The sequence below is a fragment of the Cervus elaphus genome, chromosome 2 (genome assembly GCF_910594005.1).
Source record: "Cervus elaphus chromosome 2, mCerEla1.1, whole genome shotgun sequence".
Lineage (NCBI taxonomy): Eukaryota > Metazoa > Chordata > Mammalia > Artiodactyla > Cervidae > Cervus > Cervus elaphus.
In genome coordinates this window covers 29,886,107-29,906,110 of record NC_057816.1, presented here as the reverse complement: position 1 = coordinate 29,906,110, position 20,004 = coordinate 29,886,107, and the positions used below count along the sequence as shown (strand labels likewise).

At 37.0% G+C, this 20,004-nt stretch overlaps 1 protein-coding gene across 3 annotated transcripts in view; it reads right to left on the bottom strand.

Annotated features, from left to right (window-relative positions):
* The window catches only part of LUZP2 (leucine zipper protein 2), a 476,756-nt gene that overhangs the window by 226,108 nt on the left and 230,644 nt on the right, over positions 1-20,004 (bottom strand). For all 3 annotated transcript variants that reach the window (XM_043875294.1, XM_043875276.1, XM_043875284.1), the window contains exon 5: positions 15,313-15,375. In XM_043875294.1, coding sequence (XP_043731229.1) covers positions 15,313-15,375 — 63 coding nt within the window. The remainder of the gene's footprint in view (positions 1-15,312; positions 15,376-20,004) is intronic.

The following is a 20,004-nucleotide window of genomic DNA, read 5'->3' as shown; positions in this document are numbered from 1 at the left end:
CAGAATTCAGAGAGGTAGTTACAGCCTGTGATGGCACAGATAAGTAAGTCAATCAATTTACATCGGAAGTGTCTGCAAAGACTTCACAGAGGTGTCATTCAAAAAGGAATTCTATTTACCTGAATTGTGTCTGACTGCCGGAAAGACATGGGTTTGAGGCATGAAACCTATAGACATTTGGAAAAGGCCCTACTCTTTGACTTTCACTACACTTCAGCAAAGCTATGGAATTCCTATTAGGATCAAGTTTGCTGTTTCATAAAAAGCTGATCCCAAATGAGCTCTACCTAATATCTGGACACACAGTTTTATGAATCAAACTTATGTTAAAAAATAAATGTGACACAAAAGTGAATTTTTGTGAAGATTCTACCTTTCCATGGTCAGGAGCAAACAGTGCAAAAAAGAACTACTTCACTTAGTTATCAAATCACTACTGTCCTGTTTAGATGGAGGACTCAGACACTCTTGAAAGGAATATGAATTCCGTTAAGCCACAGTGTTTGCATGGCTTTACAGAAAGGGACTGCAATTTGTGATAAAAACAAATTAGAGATCCTGATTCATTATTGCTCGACAATGAATTCAGCTTGCTTTTGAAAGGAAACGGATGATATGTTTACTTTTCTGTGACATAATCAATGAGCAACTTCCAAAGGCTGGAAGAAGAAGATGTTTACAAAAAATCTAACTGAGCCAACACTACTAAGTAAATGCACTGATAACAGTGTACCCTTAGAATTTGTTATTGTCACCATTTTTTCAAAGGAATCTTCAGAGATTCTTAATTAAAAATTAAGAAGGTTTGGTAGATAATTTTAATTTTAATGATGCAAAATGATAAATATTTTAAACTTATGAGTGAAATAGAAAAGAAGTGGAATTAACACAAGATAGATGAATACCCAGTTAAGGAAACCCACCAGGAAAGCCTGCCTCTGACATTACTGGAAAACAAAAGTTCTGCATCAGCTAACACAAAGGATGTGTTATGTTCTGTTCTACTGATTCTTAAGATACTAAGTGTGAAGTGATTCACCTTTAGTCTCAAGCTCCATGTCTAGGGATGTTTTTAATGTTACAATACCAGACAGGGCTAGGAACTGCAAAAAATGATGCCACTTGTAAAATTTATATTTTATATATTTATCCTTATACATTTAGATTTCTAAAGATCATAAGTAATTTAGGAAGCCTCCTTCCTACCAAATTAGGTTTCACTCTCCACCTTACAGAATGTTGATCCTGAAAAGAAAAAAATAAATTCCCCTAGAAAAGAGGAATACCTAGAGGACACAGGCAAGGCATTTTTTAGTTACTTTTTAAAAAACTTGCCATGTATCATGAACTAAATCAGAAACTGGGGATACACAGAGAACAAACAGAAACTTGCCCCTCTCCACCACAGCCAAGTTCGATGCAGTGTGGTAACTCTTAAGACATGAGAGTGCAGAGCAGGACCAGAGCACACAGGGCAGGCGCTGACCCAGCTCGGACGAGGAGTTTGGGGATGAAGCAGAGAGGTCCACAGATGTGGCCGGGTAAGATCCAGGTATGCAGACAAGGCTGTGCCTTATCTGAGCACCAGCAGAAGACAAGACAGAGACAAGATGGCAAGGTCTCTCGAATAAGATATAGAACAGATCCTAAAAGTAAAGACTGTTTGACCTGAAAAGAGTTTCTGGACTGATCAAGAACTCATCACTTAGTTGAATGAATAAAGACAACTCCAGTTACTTGGTGAGAAAGAATTAACTATTTAAAAGAACTACAGTTTTCTGGTTTTTATACAGCCATGGACTCAAGAGTTTTGATCATATCCATCGCCTAGAATATAGTCATGTAGCCCTGACTAACTGCAAATAATGCTAGGGGCTAGAAAATGTGACACCTTGAAAAGTGGGTATGTTTCTAGCTAAAAACCATTTGTTCTATTACCAAATAAAAGACTGGGAGAATGGACATTGGTGGACATACGGTTGCTTCTACCACACTTGCCTTCTTTTACATTCTGCTGGTGACCAGGAGAGGTAGTGAGTGGAAGACAGTATGTCAGTAGGATATATACATAAAGAATAAAATACAATTTTTCTCCTTAAATCTAGAAAAGTATGAAATACATGAATTTGAAATTGTCTATAAAAAGTAGTTTGAGATATACAGGTTAAAAAACTAAAATTTATCCTAAGCAAACTATCATTTAGTAGCCAAATTGCAGCACAGGAGAAGGCTGTATTTTAATGTCCAAATAATTCAAAATGCTTACCAGCACGCAGTCATTTTGATATGAAAACTTATTTCTCAAACTTGGAAAATATTATAATCTTATTTGGAAATATGATTATATTATGATGATTATATATAATCATCATATATATTAATAACATATATGATATTTATAATAATATAAATATGATTATATTATGATGATATCAATTGATACTTGAGATTTTTGATGGTTTTATCTTTAAATTAATTTAAAAATTAGATCTACTAACATCAGATAACTTTGAATTGTGAGTTATAATTCTGTTCAGCTCATTTAGAAAAAAAAGGGTAAGTATAATTTTATTTAAAGCCCAGAGGAATAGTTTTCCATCATGTCAACAGAGGTATGATTTTATCTAGAAAGAAAAAAAATCCATGAAAACTAAAGAGGTGTAACATTCAATGTAACAGAAACAGCTCTATGAAGAATACAAAAAGAGATTTATCTTCTCACAGCTGTAGCAAGACTAGGGAGCTTACCTGCATGTGATATTTAGAAAGATGAAAAGAGACAGTTACTTAGGTGGTTATTTTCACATTTATTTCAAAGTCAATAGTCACGGGACTGGGAGAACTCCAAGGAGAGTGAGAAAAGCACCTTAAATGGAGAAGAAAAATTGAGTGCTTCGTTCCTTCCCCACTTTTCTAGCTCTGTGAAACTAAGCAGCTTGAAAAGTCTCTAAGATTTCATTTTCCTTTTCTCTTTCTTCCATTTCAGAATGTGTTCTGCTTCATGGCTGGATTGGGCAAAAGAACTTGCCACCGAGAAGTGCAAACACAAGTGTAACATGTTAGCCACAGCAGTGACAATGACAGCGGCAGCATTTATTCCTCCTTTGGTGAGAAACTCTTTACTGTTAAAATACGTAAATCTAGCAATCAAACAGTCAACAAGTACTTGTTTGGACTTGTTTCTTCTCCTGACCTATCATGAAAGCAGTACCTACTCCATCCTCTTATACATGCTTAAATGGATTCTCTCCATAAATTTCTTTTTCTCATACAGGATCCAGATTGCCAGGAGAAATATCAACAACCTCTGATATGCAGATGATACCACTCTAAAGGCAGAAAGTGAAGAAGAACTAAAGAGCCTCTTGATGAGAGTGAAAGAGGAGAGTGAAAAAGCTGGCTTAAAATTCAACATTCAAAAAATCTAAGATCATGGCATCCAGTCCCATCACTTCATGGCAAATAAATGGGGAAAAAAATAGAAACAGTGACAGACTTTATGTTCTTGGGCTCCAAAATCACTGCAGATGGTGATTGTAGCCATGAAACAAAAGACGCTTGCTCCTTGGAAGAAAAGCTATGACCAATCTAGATAGCATATTAAAAAGCAGAGACATCATTTTGCTGAAAAAGGTCCATCTAGTCAAAGCTATGGTTTTTCCAGTAGTCATATATGGATGTGAGAGTTGGACCATAAAGAAGGCTGAGTGCTGAAGAATTAATGCTTTTGAACTATGTTTTTGGAGAAGACTCTTGAGAGTCCATTGGACTGCAAGGAGATACAACCAGTCAATCCTAAAGGAGATCAGTCCTGAATATTCATTGGAAGGACTGATGCTGAAGCTGAGGCTTCAATCCTTTGGCCACCAGTGAAGAGCTGACTCACTGGAAAAGATCCTGATGCTAGGAAAGACAGAGGGCAGGAGGAGAAGGAGGCAACAGAGGATGAGATGGTTGGATGGTATCACTGACTCAAATGGACATGAGTTTCAGCAAACTCCGGGAGATGGTGCAGGACAGAGAAGCCTGGAGTGCTAGAGTACATGAGGTCACAAGGAGTTGGGCATGACTGAGAGAGTGAAGGACAACTAGTTGTAGCATCTTTACAACACTCTCCCCATCCATACGCAGTCTGTGTCCTTGAGTAAAGACTACTTAAGGTAAAGGTGTCCTTGAGGGGACGGGACCCTTTGCAAGATAGGACATTATGATGGCTAGGCAGTAGTGCTGACGTTGGTTTGGACCCTTGATGCAAAAAGGAGGAATAATGGGGTGAAAAAAAAAGTTGCTCAGTCATGTCTGACTCTGCAACACCATGGACTGTAGCCTGTCAGGCTCCTCTCTCCATAGAATTCTCCAGAGAAGAATACTGAAGTGGGTAGCCATTTCCTTCTCCAAGGGATCTTCCCAACCCAGGGATAGAACCCAGGTCTTCTGCATTGCAGGCAGATTCTTTGCCAGCTGAGCTACCAGGGAAGCCCAGTGGAGTAAAAGGAGGGACTGAGAAGCAAATACAAAAGAATGATGAACCTCCGAAGACTGAAAACAAAGCAGTTCTTCCATTTTCTTGCAGATACAGAGAAGAAGATCATTTACTTAATATCATGTGACTAAAGTTTCCCTAGTGCCATTTTTATTGGGAATTTGAATGTGGCAAGTAAACATAAAATGAGAGAAGCAAAGACCCTTAATATGTTTGTTATGGAGGTATAATTATATACAAGGGAACATTCTTAACAAAGATATGGTGATGCAAATACATCATTCACGACTTGGGACTTGAAATGATTAAAGTGTTACTTACATGCTCTGATCTGAGGGTTAGTTAGAAAATGAGTGAGGCTAACAGGGACTAATAGAAGTGTTTGATGGTTTTCTTTATACATTTTACTCTATCAGTCCAACAGCTCGTTACTCTTTTGCAATGAATCTTTCTTTCCTGTGGGAAATTCATCTAAATTTTGAGTCAAGTTGATCCCATCAAGAAAGGATAGAAATGCGACTCAGACTTGGCCAAACTGCTCATTCCCCTGGCCATGGTGACTGATTTAGGCATAGAAACAATTTAGGCTCTTTCCTGGGATTTTTCTGCTCATGCAATCTGAAAAGGCACTCTCGCTTGGCTATTTTTGCTAAGCTGGTAGAATATTAGTCAAACAGTTCTTGGACTTCTTGTTTGCCAGGAGAGAGATGCAATGAGAGATGGAATGAGACTGTCTATAAGTTAGACAGACAGAGTCCTGTCTTACCTTGGTATTTTTATTTAAATGAGGAATGGAATTTTAGCGTATTTGTGTGTTTAAGACCATTTCCTAAGCAAATATTTGTCCATAGTATTGCTTACTGATGAAAAATTTTACCTCAGAACCCAATGAGAATAATAACTATGATGATGATAATAATTCCCTTTTGTTACAAGCTAAATGGCTCAGCATATGCTAAATGTCTTTCATACACTGTTTTTTCATTTACTAAATAAAAAATATTCTATGGTATTTAAAACTTATAAAATAATGTTTTACAGAAGATGCAAAATTAATAAACAAAACATTCCCCTTACCTGAAGCATGAGAGAACAGTAGATATTCTTTATCACAGAACAGAGACAGTGACCCAGATGCAGCCAGGGGCACAAGACACAATTTCAAAGGAAAATTATTCCTAAAACTGGGGACAATGTCAGCATCTAGGCAACATTCTCAAGGAGGAAGTTAGAACTTGGTGGAATTAACTGATTGCAACAGTAAATAAAATGAGATTTCAGGTAGACTGTAATCTCTCATAAGACAGCAGTCCTGGTTTATTTCAGAAATGCTGAGTAAAAATTCATGTCCTTGTAAACCAGAAAGTTTGTTGTAATTGTATCTGATAGTGGAACTTTTCAGATTTATTTTTCTGTTTTTTACCCTTGGCTGTGTCAATCAGTTTGGCTGCTTCCAACCATTTTTTTTATAACACATACTAATAGCACTGATTTGGGGACAAAAAATAACCAAACATATTCTTTGCAAGTTAACTGGCCTGAAATTGGATTCATCTACAATCATAAAAATTAACTACTTCCTTCACAGCAACAAACATATAAAAATCTTTTCATCTACAAGAAAACTTCTGAAGTATTCACCTTTTTTAAGGTTGCTTTCTTGACTATGAATAAATAGCCATAAGTTCTAATCACTTTTCTTCTGAAACTCACCCTTCAATGACATTTTCAGTGGCCACCACACCTGAGAATGTTATTGCCTTCATCCGCCCCTTTACAATATTTTATTGTAAAATGCTAATGCTAATTTCAATCTGTTTTTATTGTAGATAAATAAAATCTATGGCTCCTCTGTCCTTGGGATTCGCAGGCAAGAATACTAGAGTGGGTTGCCATGCCCTCCTCCAGGGGATCTTCCTGATCCAGGGATCAAGTCGGTGTCTCTTATGTCTCTTGCATTGGCAGGTGGGTACTTTACCTCTAGTGCCACCTGGGAAGCCCAACAAACCTTATATATGCATCTAAATAAGCAGTATTAAAAGTACTTCCATAGACAGATTTGCACCTAATAAAACTGTTTCTCTTTCACTATTAAAACATTGACCTAGTAAACTATCCCCTCCTTTCCTGTTCAAAAAAAAAAAAAATGTCTAAGCTGTTTACCTGAAATATATAAAATGGCATAGATGGTAGGTAGAGTTGTTTGAATTGTATCACCCTAAAATTCATGTCTATCTGGAACCTCAAGTTTTGCTCTTATTTATAAAAAATGTTTCTGTATGTGCCATTAAGATAAAATCAGGTTATACTGGATTATGGTGGGTCCCAAATCCAATAACCATTGTCAATAAAGAAGAGGAGAAAACAAAGAGATTCACAGACAAGGCCACAGGAAGATGAAGGAGAGACTCTTGACAAGCTGAAGAATGTCAAGGATTGCCAGGAGGCACCAGGAAGGAGGAAGCCGTGAAGCACAGCTCTCCAGAACCTTCAGAGGGCGCATGGCCTTGTCGCACTTTTTTGATGTTAGACTTCTATCCTTTGAATTGTGAGAGAGTACACTCTTATTGTCCTAAGCCACCAGCTTATGCTACTTTATTTCAGTAGCCCTAAGACTCAGTACACATGGGTTATAATAAACTTTAGATACTAGATACACAATTAACCAAGATAACCAGGTTGGCCAACATTTCTCAGAAATAATCACTTTAATAAAGTGAGAAAGTTGTGATGAAATTATTTGAAAACATCTCAGGCATGTCCTGGACTCAGTGCATATTTGACTGAAAATGATTCATCTGTAGGCAAGCATGAGAATCCATCTCAGAATGGTGACCCTGGAACACTCTATCACATTATGAAATATCCCATCAGTTTCACTTGAGTGTGCTTATTGAGGCAAGAAGACAAAATAATTTATTTTACAGATACTTACAGCCAAAAGAATTGAACCAAAATGGGTTTTCTTCTTAAACTTTACTAGAGCTTTCTCTAGATCAGAGGTTATTGAAATTTATTATTTTTTGTTTCAGTCATGGACTTTCCCTGAGAATCTATATCCTCTCTTTGAAAAATACAGTATGGTTGGTTGGAGGCTAATTACTTCACAACATTTCAGTGGGTTTTGTCATACATTGATAAGAATCAGCCATAGATTTACACGTATTCCCCATCCCGACTAATAAAAAAAAAAAAAAAGAAGATATACAGATGGCCAAGAGGCACATGAAAAGATGTCCAACATCGCTAATTGTTAAATGCAAATCAAAACTACAATGAGATATCACCTCACATCAGTCAAAACAGCTAGCATCAAAAAATCCACAAACAATAAATGCTAGAGAGGGTGTGGAGAGAAGGGAACCCTCCTAAACTGTTGATAAGAATGTAAATTGGTATAGCCACTATGGAGAACAGTATGGAGGTTTCTTTAAGAAAACTAAAAATAGAGTTACCACATGACCCTCAATTCCACTCTTGGTCATATATCTGGAGAAAAACATGATCCCAAAGAACACATGCACCCCAATGTTCATCACAACACTGTTTACAATAGCCAAGACATGGAAGCAGCCTAAATGTCCATTGACAGAGGAATGGATAAAGATGATGTGGTACATATATACAATGAAATATTACTCAGCCATCACAAAGAATGAAATAATACCATTTGCAGCAACATGGATGCATCTAGACATTGTCATATTGAATGAAGTAAGTCACACAGAGAAGGAGAAATATCCCATGACATCCCTCATATGTGGAATCTAAAAGGAAATGATACAAATGAACTTACAAAACAGAAACAGACTCACAGATGTAGAGAACGAATTTATGGTTGCTGGAGGGAAGGACGGGGGAAGGGACAGTTAGGGAGTTTGAGATGGACACGTAGACAACTGTATTTAAAATGGATAACTAACAAGGACTTACTGTTTAGCACAGGGAACCCTGCTAAATGTTATGTGGCAGCCTGGATGGGAGGGGAGTTTGGGGGAGAATGGATACATGTATATGTATGGTTGAGTCCCTTCACTGTTTACCTGAAACCATCACAAACAACACTGTTCATCATCTATCCCGCAATAAAAAATTTAAAGACAAAAAAAAAAAAGAAAAATACAGTATGTACCTTCACGTTTTTTTCTGTTATCTAATAACCTCAGGATGGTCAGATACTCCCTGATACCTTGCAGGGTCTCCAACCATCCTTATTGAAGAGAATAGCAAATTAGGGAAACCGGCTTCCTTCTCCAAATGTGGACACACTGGCCAATGTGTGTGTCAGTTTATTGAATTCATTGGTGTTAAGGACAGGCTTAAGTATGGTTTTATTTTACTCTCATGTAAATGGAGTTCTGGCCCTGTGTTGTGTGTGTGTGTGTGTGTGTGTGTGTGTGAAAATATCTGAATTATAATATTTTAGGGAAGACAGGATTATAACTTTGAGGAGTCAGCATATAGTTGAGGAAATAATTCATACAAAAGCAAAGCTAAAATCAGATTAAAAGATAGGCAAGAGGCCACATATACACACAAAATATTGTAATAAACACACATGTACACAAATGGATACTCTATAAATGTTACTTGGAGCATATCTCTCAACTACTCAAAACCCTTCAATGATGGCTTAACTTATATTCAAGTTAGTTGTCATGGACTCTAATTCTTTAAGAAAAATTAATACATGTGTGTATTAATAATTAATAATACATGTGGTTGTGTGCAACCACATTTTGTAACATTGTTTCCACAATGTGAGCAGTTTTTCATAGTATTAATCCCTTTTTCCCAAGGAAAAATTAAAGCAAACAAGTTAGAAATAAAACAAACAAATCCTCTCTGTTTCTAAAGTTCATTGCAGCTCTTGGGAAAACAAAACATTGGTTATGTTTTGCTAATCAGACATGATCCTTGCAAAACGTAGATACAGCAGTTAGCTACATGGGTTAGCCATTGTCTGATGCACAGGGTTATGGTTATGTGATCCTGGAGTCCCCTGTAATGGAAAGGTAACATTGGCTGGCAGCTTCTTAATCTTGGCAGGGGTAGCCCTGCCCTGAGACAGCCAGCTCTGAGATTTGTTTGTGGAGTTATTCCTAAAGCTAGTCTACAAACAGTATGTACACCTCTCCTAATATTTTGTTGAGGTCTCTAAATAGCTTAATAAGTCATTTTCTTATCAGAGGTTGCTTTTTTCACATCTGAGAACAGTGATTGACACATGGCCCCTAAAATCCCATGTTTTACTTTTCATATAACTGGATATGTGCCAGTGGTTGTTTGGAATTCTTTGGAAATCCACAGATTGGCCCAGTGACTTGACCTCTAGCAAAGTTTTTCCCCAGGCTTTATAACAATAGAAATAGAGCAAAACATTAAAGAAGATTAAATCAGTTATTAGTAGGAGATAGAGAGGGCAGGTTAATATTTCAAAGTTGGGTTATACTATATGAGTCATGTGAAAAACAAATGAGCAAAATAACTGAAGACTAGAAAGAAAGGAAAGCAGAGCCATGAAATAGTATGAGGGAAAACCTGCTACAGAGAGTAGCTTTGACACATCTGATTTCTATCACTGGACAGAGTAAGGTTCAGTTTCATGGTGCCTGACTTCATTATTACTACTTTTAAAAAACATGATTTCTTATTTTTATTCTTACCTTGAACTATCTTGAATAATGTTCATGGAAATAATCAATCATAAGAATCTATACTAAAAGTAACCATCACAGAAAAGAGCAGCGGTGGGGGGGCAAGCGAAATATCAATAGCCTCAAATATGCAGATGACACCACCCTTATGGCAGAAAGTGAAGAAGAACTAAAGAGCCTCTTGATGAAAGTAAAAGAGGAGAGTGAAAAAGTTGGCTTAAAGCTCAGCATTCAGAAAACTAACATCATGGCATCTGGTCCCATCACTTCATGGCAAATAGATGGGGAAACTGTGGAAAGAGTGGTTGACTTTACTTTTCTGGGCTCCAAAATCACTGCAGATGGTGACTGCAGCCATGAAATTAAAAGATGCTTACTCCTTGGAAGGAAAGTTATGACCAACCTAGACAGCATATTAAAAAGCAAAGATATTACTTTGCCGACAAAGGTCCATCGAGTCAAAGCTATGGTTTTTCCAGTTGTCATGTATGGATGTGAGAGTTGGACTATAAAGAAAGCTGAGCACCGCAAGAATTGATGCTTTTGAACTGTGGTGTTGGAGAAGACTCTTGAGAGTTCCTTGGACTGCAAGGAGATCCAACCAGTCCATCCTAAAGAGATCAGTCTTAGGTGTTCATTGGAAGGACTGACATTGAAGCTGAAACTCCATTACTTTGGCCACCTGATGCTAAGAGCTGACTCATTCGAAAAGACCCTGATGCTGGGAAAGATTGAGGGCAGGAAGAGAGGGGGATGACAGAGGATGAGATGGTTGGATGGCATCACCGAGTCAATGGACATGGGTTTGTGTGGACTCCGGGAGTTGGTGATGGACAGGGGCCTGGCGTGCTGCAGGTTCATGGGGTTGCAAAGAGTCAGACATGACTTGAGTGACTGACCTGAACTGAACTGAACTCACCAATTTAATACAGAATATAATCTAATGTAGTATTAATATATGTTTTAATATTAATCTAATTCTAGTATTACCAGGCTTCCCAGGTGGCACTAGTGGTAAAAAAATTCACCTGCAAATGCAAGAGATGTAGGAGGCACAGGTTCAGTTCTTGGGTTGGGAAGACCCCCTGGAGTAGGAAATGGCAACCTACTCCAGTATTCTTGCCAGGAAAATTCCATGGAGAAAGGAACCCAGCAGGCTGCAGTCCATGGGGCCACAGAGAGTTAAACAGGACTGAGCACAGTTCAAATATTTCCAGCTATGTGTTCCTTTAAAAAATTCTAAATATTATCAAACTTTCACATTTCATTAAGTAGTTTCAAACAAATCAGAAATGCTTGTCCCAATGCTTAATTTTTCCTCATATTTCAATAACTATGTATTATCCTGAGCCTTTCCTATGTTTAGGACCACTATGTGAAAGTTGCTCAGTCGTGTCCAACTCTTTGTGACACCATGGACTATACAGTCTATGGAATTCTCCAGACCAGAATCCTGGAGTGGGTAGCCTTTCCTTTCTCCAGTGGATCTCCCCAATCCCAGGATCAAACCAAGGTCTCTTGCATTACAGGTGGATTCTTTACCAGCTGAGCCACAGTTCAGTTCAGTTCAGTTTAGTCATTCAGTCGTGTCCAACTCTGTGACCCCATGAATCGCAGCACGCCAGGCCTCCCTGTCCATCACCAACTCCTGGAGTTTACTCAAACTAATGTCCATCCAGTCGGTGATGCCATCCAGCCATCTCATCCTCTGCCGTCCCCTTCTCCTCCCGCCCCCAATCCCTCCCAGCAGTACGGTCTTTTCCAATGAGTCAACTCTTCCCATGAGGTGGCCAAAGTACTGGAGTTTCAGCTTTAGCATCAGTCCTTCCAATGAACACCCAGGACTGATCTCCTTTAGGATGGACTGATTGGATCTCCTTGCAGTCCAAGGGACTCTCAAGAGTCTTCTCCAATACCACAGTTCAAAAGCATCAATTCTTGCGGTGCTCAGCTTTCTTCACAGTCCAACTCTCACATCCATACATGACCACTGGAAAAACCATGGCCTTGACTAGATGGACCTTTGTTGGCCAAGCAATGTCTGTGCTTTTTAATATACTATCTAGGTTGGTCATAACTTTCCTTCCAAGGAGTAAGCGTCTTTTAATTTCATGGCTGCAGTCACCATCTGCAGTGATTTTGGAGGCAAAAAAAAATAAAGTCTGACACTGTTTCCACTGTTTCCCATCTATTTGCCATGAAGTGATGGGACCGAATGCCATGATCTTAGTTTTCTGAATGTTCCACAAGGGAAGCCCAAAATAACTGGACTGGGTGGCCTATCCCTTCTCCAACAGATCTTTCTGACCCAGGAATTGAACTGGGGTCTCCTGCATTGCAGGCAGATTCTTCACTAACTAGAGAGTCTTATTTTATCCTATAAGAAACAACAGGTAAAATTAAGAAAATTAGAAGTGACAATGGAGAGAAGTTGTTTTAAATGTGCAAATAAAAGGGAATTCTAAGCTTTGGTGCAACTTTTCATATTTGTTATAACTATGTAATACCCAAATACAAAATGAAAAATAAATAATTAAGTGCAAAAATGGATGACTTTGGCTCAGATCATAAACTCTTATTGCAAGATCAGACTGAAATTGAAGAATGTAGGGAAAAATAAAAACCCACTAGTCCATTCAGGTATGACCTAAATCAAATCCCTTACAATTATACAGTGGAAGTGACAAATAGATTCAAGGGATTAGATCTGATATACAGAGTGCCTGAAGAACTATGGATGGAGGTTCGTGACATTGTACAGGAGGTAGAGATCCAGAAAAAGAAATGCAAAAAGGCAAAATGGTTGTCTGAGGGGGCCTACAAATAGCTGTGAAAGAAGAGAAGCAAAAAGCAAAGGAGAAAAGGAAAGATATACCCATTTGAATGAAGAGTTCCAAAGAACAGCAAGGAGAAATAAGAAAGCCTTTCTCAGTGATCAGTGCAAAGAAATAGAGGAAAACAATCGAATGGGGAAGACTACAGATCTCTTCAAGAGAATTAGAGATACCAAGGGAATATTTCATGCAAAGATGGCAACAAAAAAAGACAGAAATGGTATGGACCTGACAGAAGCAGATGTTAAGAAGAAGTGGCAAGAATACATGAAAGAACTATAAAAAAAGATCTTAATGACCCATATAATCACAATGGTGTGATCACTCACCTAGAGCCGGACATCATTCACGACACTTCCATCTTCTCCCCCAAATCCCTTTATACGCGTATGATCTCCCTCACCTCTTCACATTTTGTTTAATCAATTTACCTTTTTATTTTCTTACTTCTGAACAAAAATCTCTTGGGCAGTGGACGTCCACATAATTTTACTGTGTAGAGTATGGATCCATTATTTTGTTCAATCTCTACATACTGATTATTTGTCAAAACAATAAATCTAAAATTTCAAGGAATTCATACAAATGGGTTAAACTAAAAGCATTCAGTTTATAAGTTCACCACTAGGTTTTGTTAGAGAAGTCAAAAACTTTTTCTAGTTATAAATTATCATCTTGCAGATTTTCAATAGGATGAAAGTAAACAGCAAATTTACTTATTAGACAGTTGGCAGTCATTACTTCTGAAGAGTTGTACTGCTTTTAGAATTATTCTAATCTACACACTAGAAAATTAATATTAAACTTAAAATATATCCCCTGGGAGCAAATAAAATATTTTATTAATCCTCATCTGTACCTGTTATGAATAACTTATAGTTTGATTATGAAAAAGCTTCTCATTGGTTGAATTCTAAATTTAAAAAAATTATCTATGATTAAAAGTTAGCTGATAATACATATACAGAGATATAAATTAGCCCATAATCCTCTCATTATTATACAACCAAGTTTATATTGTTGTGTGTGTGTGTATGGGTGTCTGTGTACAAACCCAAATGTATTTTCTTTCCTATTTTAATAACAGTTTAATTTTGTTTTAAATATTCCTTTTACTTTAAATGACCCATGGAAAGTTTTAGAGTAGTCTAGCCCTCTCTGAGCCCCAGTGAACAAGAAATTATCTAGTATGCCCAGTATTTCAGCAACTCTACTTTGCTGACATTTTCCACTATAAACATTAAATCCAGGAAGATTTAGGCCTAAGGAAAATCATTATCAAGTTCATCTCATTAGACTTTCTTCAGAAGAGTTAGAGGAAAAAATCATTAGAAAGAAATGGAATCATAAGAAAGTCTTTTAAAACTTTTCTTGTTTTCCTTTCTCATGTTTTTGCATGTATGATACATTTTTTGCATACATGATAAATCATTTTAATGTAATAATCAGAGAACAAATGCTAAATCTTGATACCAAGACATTTATAAAGACTATTTTTCAACCTGGACATAAAAGTAGTATCAATTTAGGAATAATGTAGCTCATCCATTGCTGAAATGTCACAAAAAAATTAAAAAAGGAACAAAGGGAGTAGGAAGGAAGGAGAGTAAAGGAGAATAGTAATGACTAAAGCAATTGATTGAGATTTAAAATCAACCTAGTGGGGTTGATCAAAGAAGATGCATGATTAATTAATAGTTTAATTAATGGTTTAATAGTCCTACATAACTAATTGCAGTCAAGAAAAAAAGAAATAAAGAGGTGAAATATAAATGTGAAAAAATTTAGAAAATAAAGTAGTTGTATAACAAAATGGACAAAAAATTCAAAAGAAAAAAAAATGCATACTGCATTTTATAGGGTCCTTACATTTTAAAGACTGTAAGGAAAGTAGTTACAACTTATTTGCTTGTGTTCAAGTCTCTTTAGTCTAAAATTATCTTACATAATTTTTTCATTCTAGATTGGCTTTTCCTAACATGAAGTCCATTTCTAATTAACTTTCTTCTTCAGCTCCTGTGACAGAATTATGTAGATAAATACATTTATGAAATAAAAATAATTTTTAATATTGTCAAAACATTATTAGAAGGATAAATAAATTGGAGATTATGAACTAATAACATTATCACATATGTGATATCACATATCACACATATCACAATTAAATTAGGAATTACCCTCTCTGAAATTCTTGACCTTATAGTTTCTCTCCATTAGTACACAGCTAAAGGCCAAAATCTAATGCGATCAATACTCTAAAGTTTATGGCAAATCAATATTTGTGTTTGTGCATATTCTTTGACTTCCATAAAACTCCCTGAAATATAAGTCTTACCTCATTCTGGAGATCTCGAATCATTTTGCTCTTTCTTTCCATTTCAGTCTTTAGAAAATGAATCTGAAAATAAAGAGGACACTATGTAGATACATTTCACATTATGTCAATAGCTTTTATAAGTTTATTTTCATAATTTTTGAAGTATAAATAAATGATTATCTCTGTCAACAAATATGGAAAAAGAACAAAGGATTACAATTTTCATTAACCAAACTTTTATTGCCCAATTCATAAATATATCTGCTAATCATACAAAAATACTCTTTTCTTATATAATAAGAAATTGTATTTTAATTGAGAAATGCACATTATGGCTATGATTCTTTCACCTGTATAAAGCTTTTTTTTTTTCTTTTCATTTATTTTTATTAGTTGGAGGCTAATTACTTTACAATATTGTAGTGGTTTTTGCCATATTGACATGAATCAGACATGGATTTACATGTGTTCCCCATCCCGATCCCCCCTCCCGCCTCCTTCTCCATCCCATCCCTCTGGGTCATCCCAGTGCACCAGCCCTGAGCACTTGTCTCATGCATCCAACCTGGGCTGGTGGTCTGTTTCACCCTTGATAGTATACTTGTTTCAATGCTGTTCTCTCAGAACATCCCACCCTCGCCTTCTCCCACAGAGTCCCAAAGTCTGTTCTGTACATCTGTGTCTCTTTTTCTGTTTTGCATATTGGGTTATCGTTACCATCTTTCTAAATTCCATATATATGCATTAGTATACTGTATTGATCTTTATCTTTCCGGCTTACTTCACTCTGTATAATGGGCTCCAGTTTCATCCATCTCATTAGAACTGATTCAAATGAATTCTTTTTAATGGCTGAGTAATATTCCATGGTGTATATGTACCATAGCTTCCTTATCCATTCGTCTGCTGATGGGCATCTAGGTTGCTTCCATGTCCTGGCTATTATAAACAGTGCTGCGATGAACATTGGGGTGCACGTGTTTCTTTCAGATCTGGTTTCCTTGGTGTGTATGCCCAGGAGTGGGATTGCTGGGTCATATGGCAGTTCTATTTCCAGTTTTTTAAGGAATCTCCACACTGTTCTCCATAGCGGCTGTACTAGTTTGCATTCCCACCAACAGTGTAAAAGCGTTCCCTTTTCTCCACAGCCTCTCCAGCATTTGTTGCTTGTAGACTTTTGGATAGCAGCCATCCTGACTGGCCCATTATGACTATGATTCTTTCACCTGTATAAAGCTTATTTTTTAAAAATATGGTTCCTAAACAGAGCTAGAGTCTAGGGTTGGGCCTAGGAATCTCTTATATTAAAACACTCTCCAGGTATTTCTGACATATGGACAAGTACGAGAGGAATTGCACAGTGATGATCCTCACCTGAAGCATGGAACCTTATAAATACTGTGCTAAAGAAACCAAGAGGTTTCTGCCTATATACAATATTGCTGAAATATGTAACCAAATGGTAACAAAATCTAAACCAAACAATTTTTGATGGTCAAACTACATATAAAATAGAAGCAGAAGCCTGAGAACCACTATGTCCATCAGTTCGGCCACAACAATTTTCAAAGTTAAGTTTGAATCATGAAGATACTGACAGAAACCTGAAAATGTTAGTTATACTCACTACCAATTTGATGGCTAAAACAAAGGTATCACTAGAAGGACTTGACGACAATCAAAATTAGATATGTGTGCAAAGCAGTATGTCCCCCCCAAAATAGCTTTTATGCCCATTTCTTCTGCTCTGGGCTGGTGTCAACTTACTGGTTACCACTGTTATGGGCTGGACCAACTCTTGTGGTTCTGTTTATCACTGCAAGATGCCTTCAGTAATAACCGTCAGGAAAGTTTGAAAAAAAATAAGGGTTTATGCCTTATGAGTCCAAGAAATAACATGGTATAGTTGGAAGGCGTTTGTGAGGAGAGAGAGTGAGAAGGAGTCCATGGACCTGGGGTTCTGTTTTTATTGGGGTGGAGGGTGGGGGCCTAGGGTTTCAGAATGTTCACTCTTTATTGGTGACTTTAAAATATGGTACATATACACAATGGAATATTACTCAGCCATTAAAAAGAATTCATTTGAATCAGTTCTAATGAGATGGATGAAACTGGAGCCCATTATACAGAGTGAAGTAAGCCAGAAAGATAAACACTAATACAGTATACTAACACATATACATGGAATTTAAAAAGATGGTAACGATAACCCTATATGCAAGACAGAAAAAGAGACACAGATGTATAGAACAGACTTTTGGGCTCTATGGGAGAAGGCGAGGGTGGGATGTTTTGAGAGAACAGCATCGAAACATGTATATTATCTATAGTGAAACAGATCACCAGCCCAGGTGGGATGCATGAGACAAGTGCTCAGGGCTGGTGCACTGGGAAGACCCAGAGGGATGGGATGGAGAGGGAGGCGGGAGCGGGGACCGGGATGGGGAACACATGTAAATCCATGACTGATTCATGTCAATGTATGGCAAAAACCACTACAATATTGTAAAGTAATTAGCCTCCAACTAATAAAAATACATGAAAAAAATTTTAAAAATTAAAAAAAATAAAATATGAGTGGCAATTTAAAGTGCAGAACAGAAAATCACTAAACAAAACAAAAGTCAAGAAGCCCCAAAGGTCAGTTAACAAACTTAAATTAACCAAAACCTCTGGGGGAAAAAAAAAAAAGGCTCACTGGGGAGCAGAGGTGGGAGGTACAGCTGATTCTTCAAGTCAGTGGTTGGCTAAGTGTTTATTGGAGAAAGGCCTTTTTGAAGTGGTTGCCTCTTTGAAGTGGCCACCACTACAATCAAATCTTTTTTAACTAAAAAAAATTTATTGCAGTATGAGTCAGACACTTAAACTACAAAAAGAAATGCAAACCATCAGGACTTATAATACTCTACCTCACTACTTAATGGGCACCAGAAAATTTTGATATGTACAGATTTGTCTTTAGTTTTGGTTATGAACTATTTAAAGCCATCTTAGTTGTCTGAATAACCTGGTGTTTCAGTGATGCCATGAAAGTGAAAGTGTTAGTCGCTTAGCCATGTCCAACTGTCTGCAACCTCATGTACTGTAGCCCTCCAGGCTCCTCCGTCCGTGGAATTCTCCAGGCAAGAATATTTGAGTGGGTTACCGTTTCCTTCTCCAGGGGATCTTCCCAACCCACGGATCAAACCCAGGTCTCCCACATTGCAGGCAGATCCTTTACAGTCTGAGCCATCAGGGACCATGGGGACAGTGACCCCATATTATCTTATCAGTGATGCCATAATTTTCCCCAAATCCTCACATTTTGATACTATTTATTATATGTTCTCCATAATTAACACTTAAATTTAATTAACAGTGTAATGAAGATATACTGCAATGTCAAGACTAAAAAAAGGACAGAGACTTGGGAATGCAATGTTCAATTATTCAGGACCTACAATACATTCAGAATATTCAAAAGTCATAGCATTTTGAAACCACTAGTCTAGAATCCCAGCAGGTTTTAAGATTCCTGGAAAATCAGAAGTGAAATAGTTCTGAGAGACAGAAAATAACACTTATTTACTTTGAGTAAAGAACAGATGGCCATAATTCCTTATTCTTAATGAGAGTCAGAGCTTGAAGCTAATTCTTGCCTTTGGACTAATTATGTCTCACTTAGGGCAAGTTAAGCCATAAAAATTAACAAGAGTGGTGAAATGCATCCAGAGAGCATTAATGGATTTAATTACTCCGGCTACACCTGATAGATCATTCTTTCTTGCTGTTTGTTAGGTTTTTCATACAGGACACAAGTTTGTAAGATTTGCTACTCCATTATCTGCTTAGAGATAAAAACAGATGCTCACATGTTCATAAAAAGTATTTGCAAATGGAATTAGATCAAGACAGCTTTATTTTTAATTTTCATTAAAATGCTTTTTCATTTGAATTTTCAAAATTTTGTCTTCTTTTATATTTTTGTTTATTTAAAAGTACTATCACCTTCAAGTTTTATAATGTTTTACTATGGACTTACTGAGGATTTTCAGGTGGTGCTAGTGGTAAAGAACCCGCCTGCCAATGCAGGAGACACAAAAGATGGGAGTTTTATCCCTAGGGTTCTGATCGCTGGGTCAGGAAAATCCCCTGGAGGAGGGTATGGCAACCCACTCCAGTATTCTTGCCTGGAGAATCCCATGGACAGAGAAGCCTGGCAGGCTATGGTCCATGGGGTCACAAATAGGGTTGCACAGAGTCGGACTTACTAATATAGGTATTTGCAACATCTTTTGCATAAAATATACGATCTTCTTTTACGGAAAAAAGGCAGAGTAATTAGATATGTAATCAAGGGCAGCACATAAGAGTATTTGGTCCTAAGTCTAAAATAGCATGACAATATTTACAGAATCAAATCCAAATGTTTCCCCTCTAGTTGGAAATGAACAGTTTAAATTCCTCACTGTCCCCTTATTATCCAACATTAAACTACATCAACTAGAGTCTTTCTAGCAGAAAGAATATTCACTGAATTATTTGCAACAATTAAACATATATACTTATTTAATCTTCAATAAGGAGAAAAAGCACAAACATTTTGAGTCTTTACTAAAATTTGGAAGTGAGGAGTCCCAATAGTATGAAATCAATCTTTTTCTAGATTCTACCAGATGTACATTAAAAAAAAAAAAAAAACTTCTACTAATTAAATATATTTTATTCCCA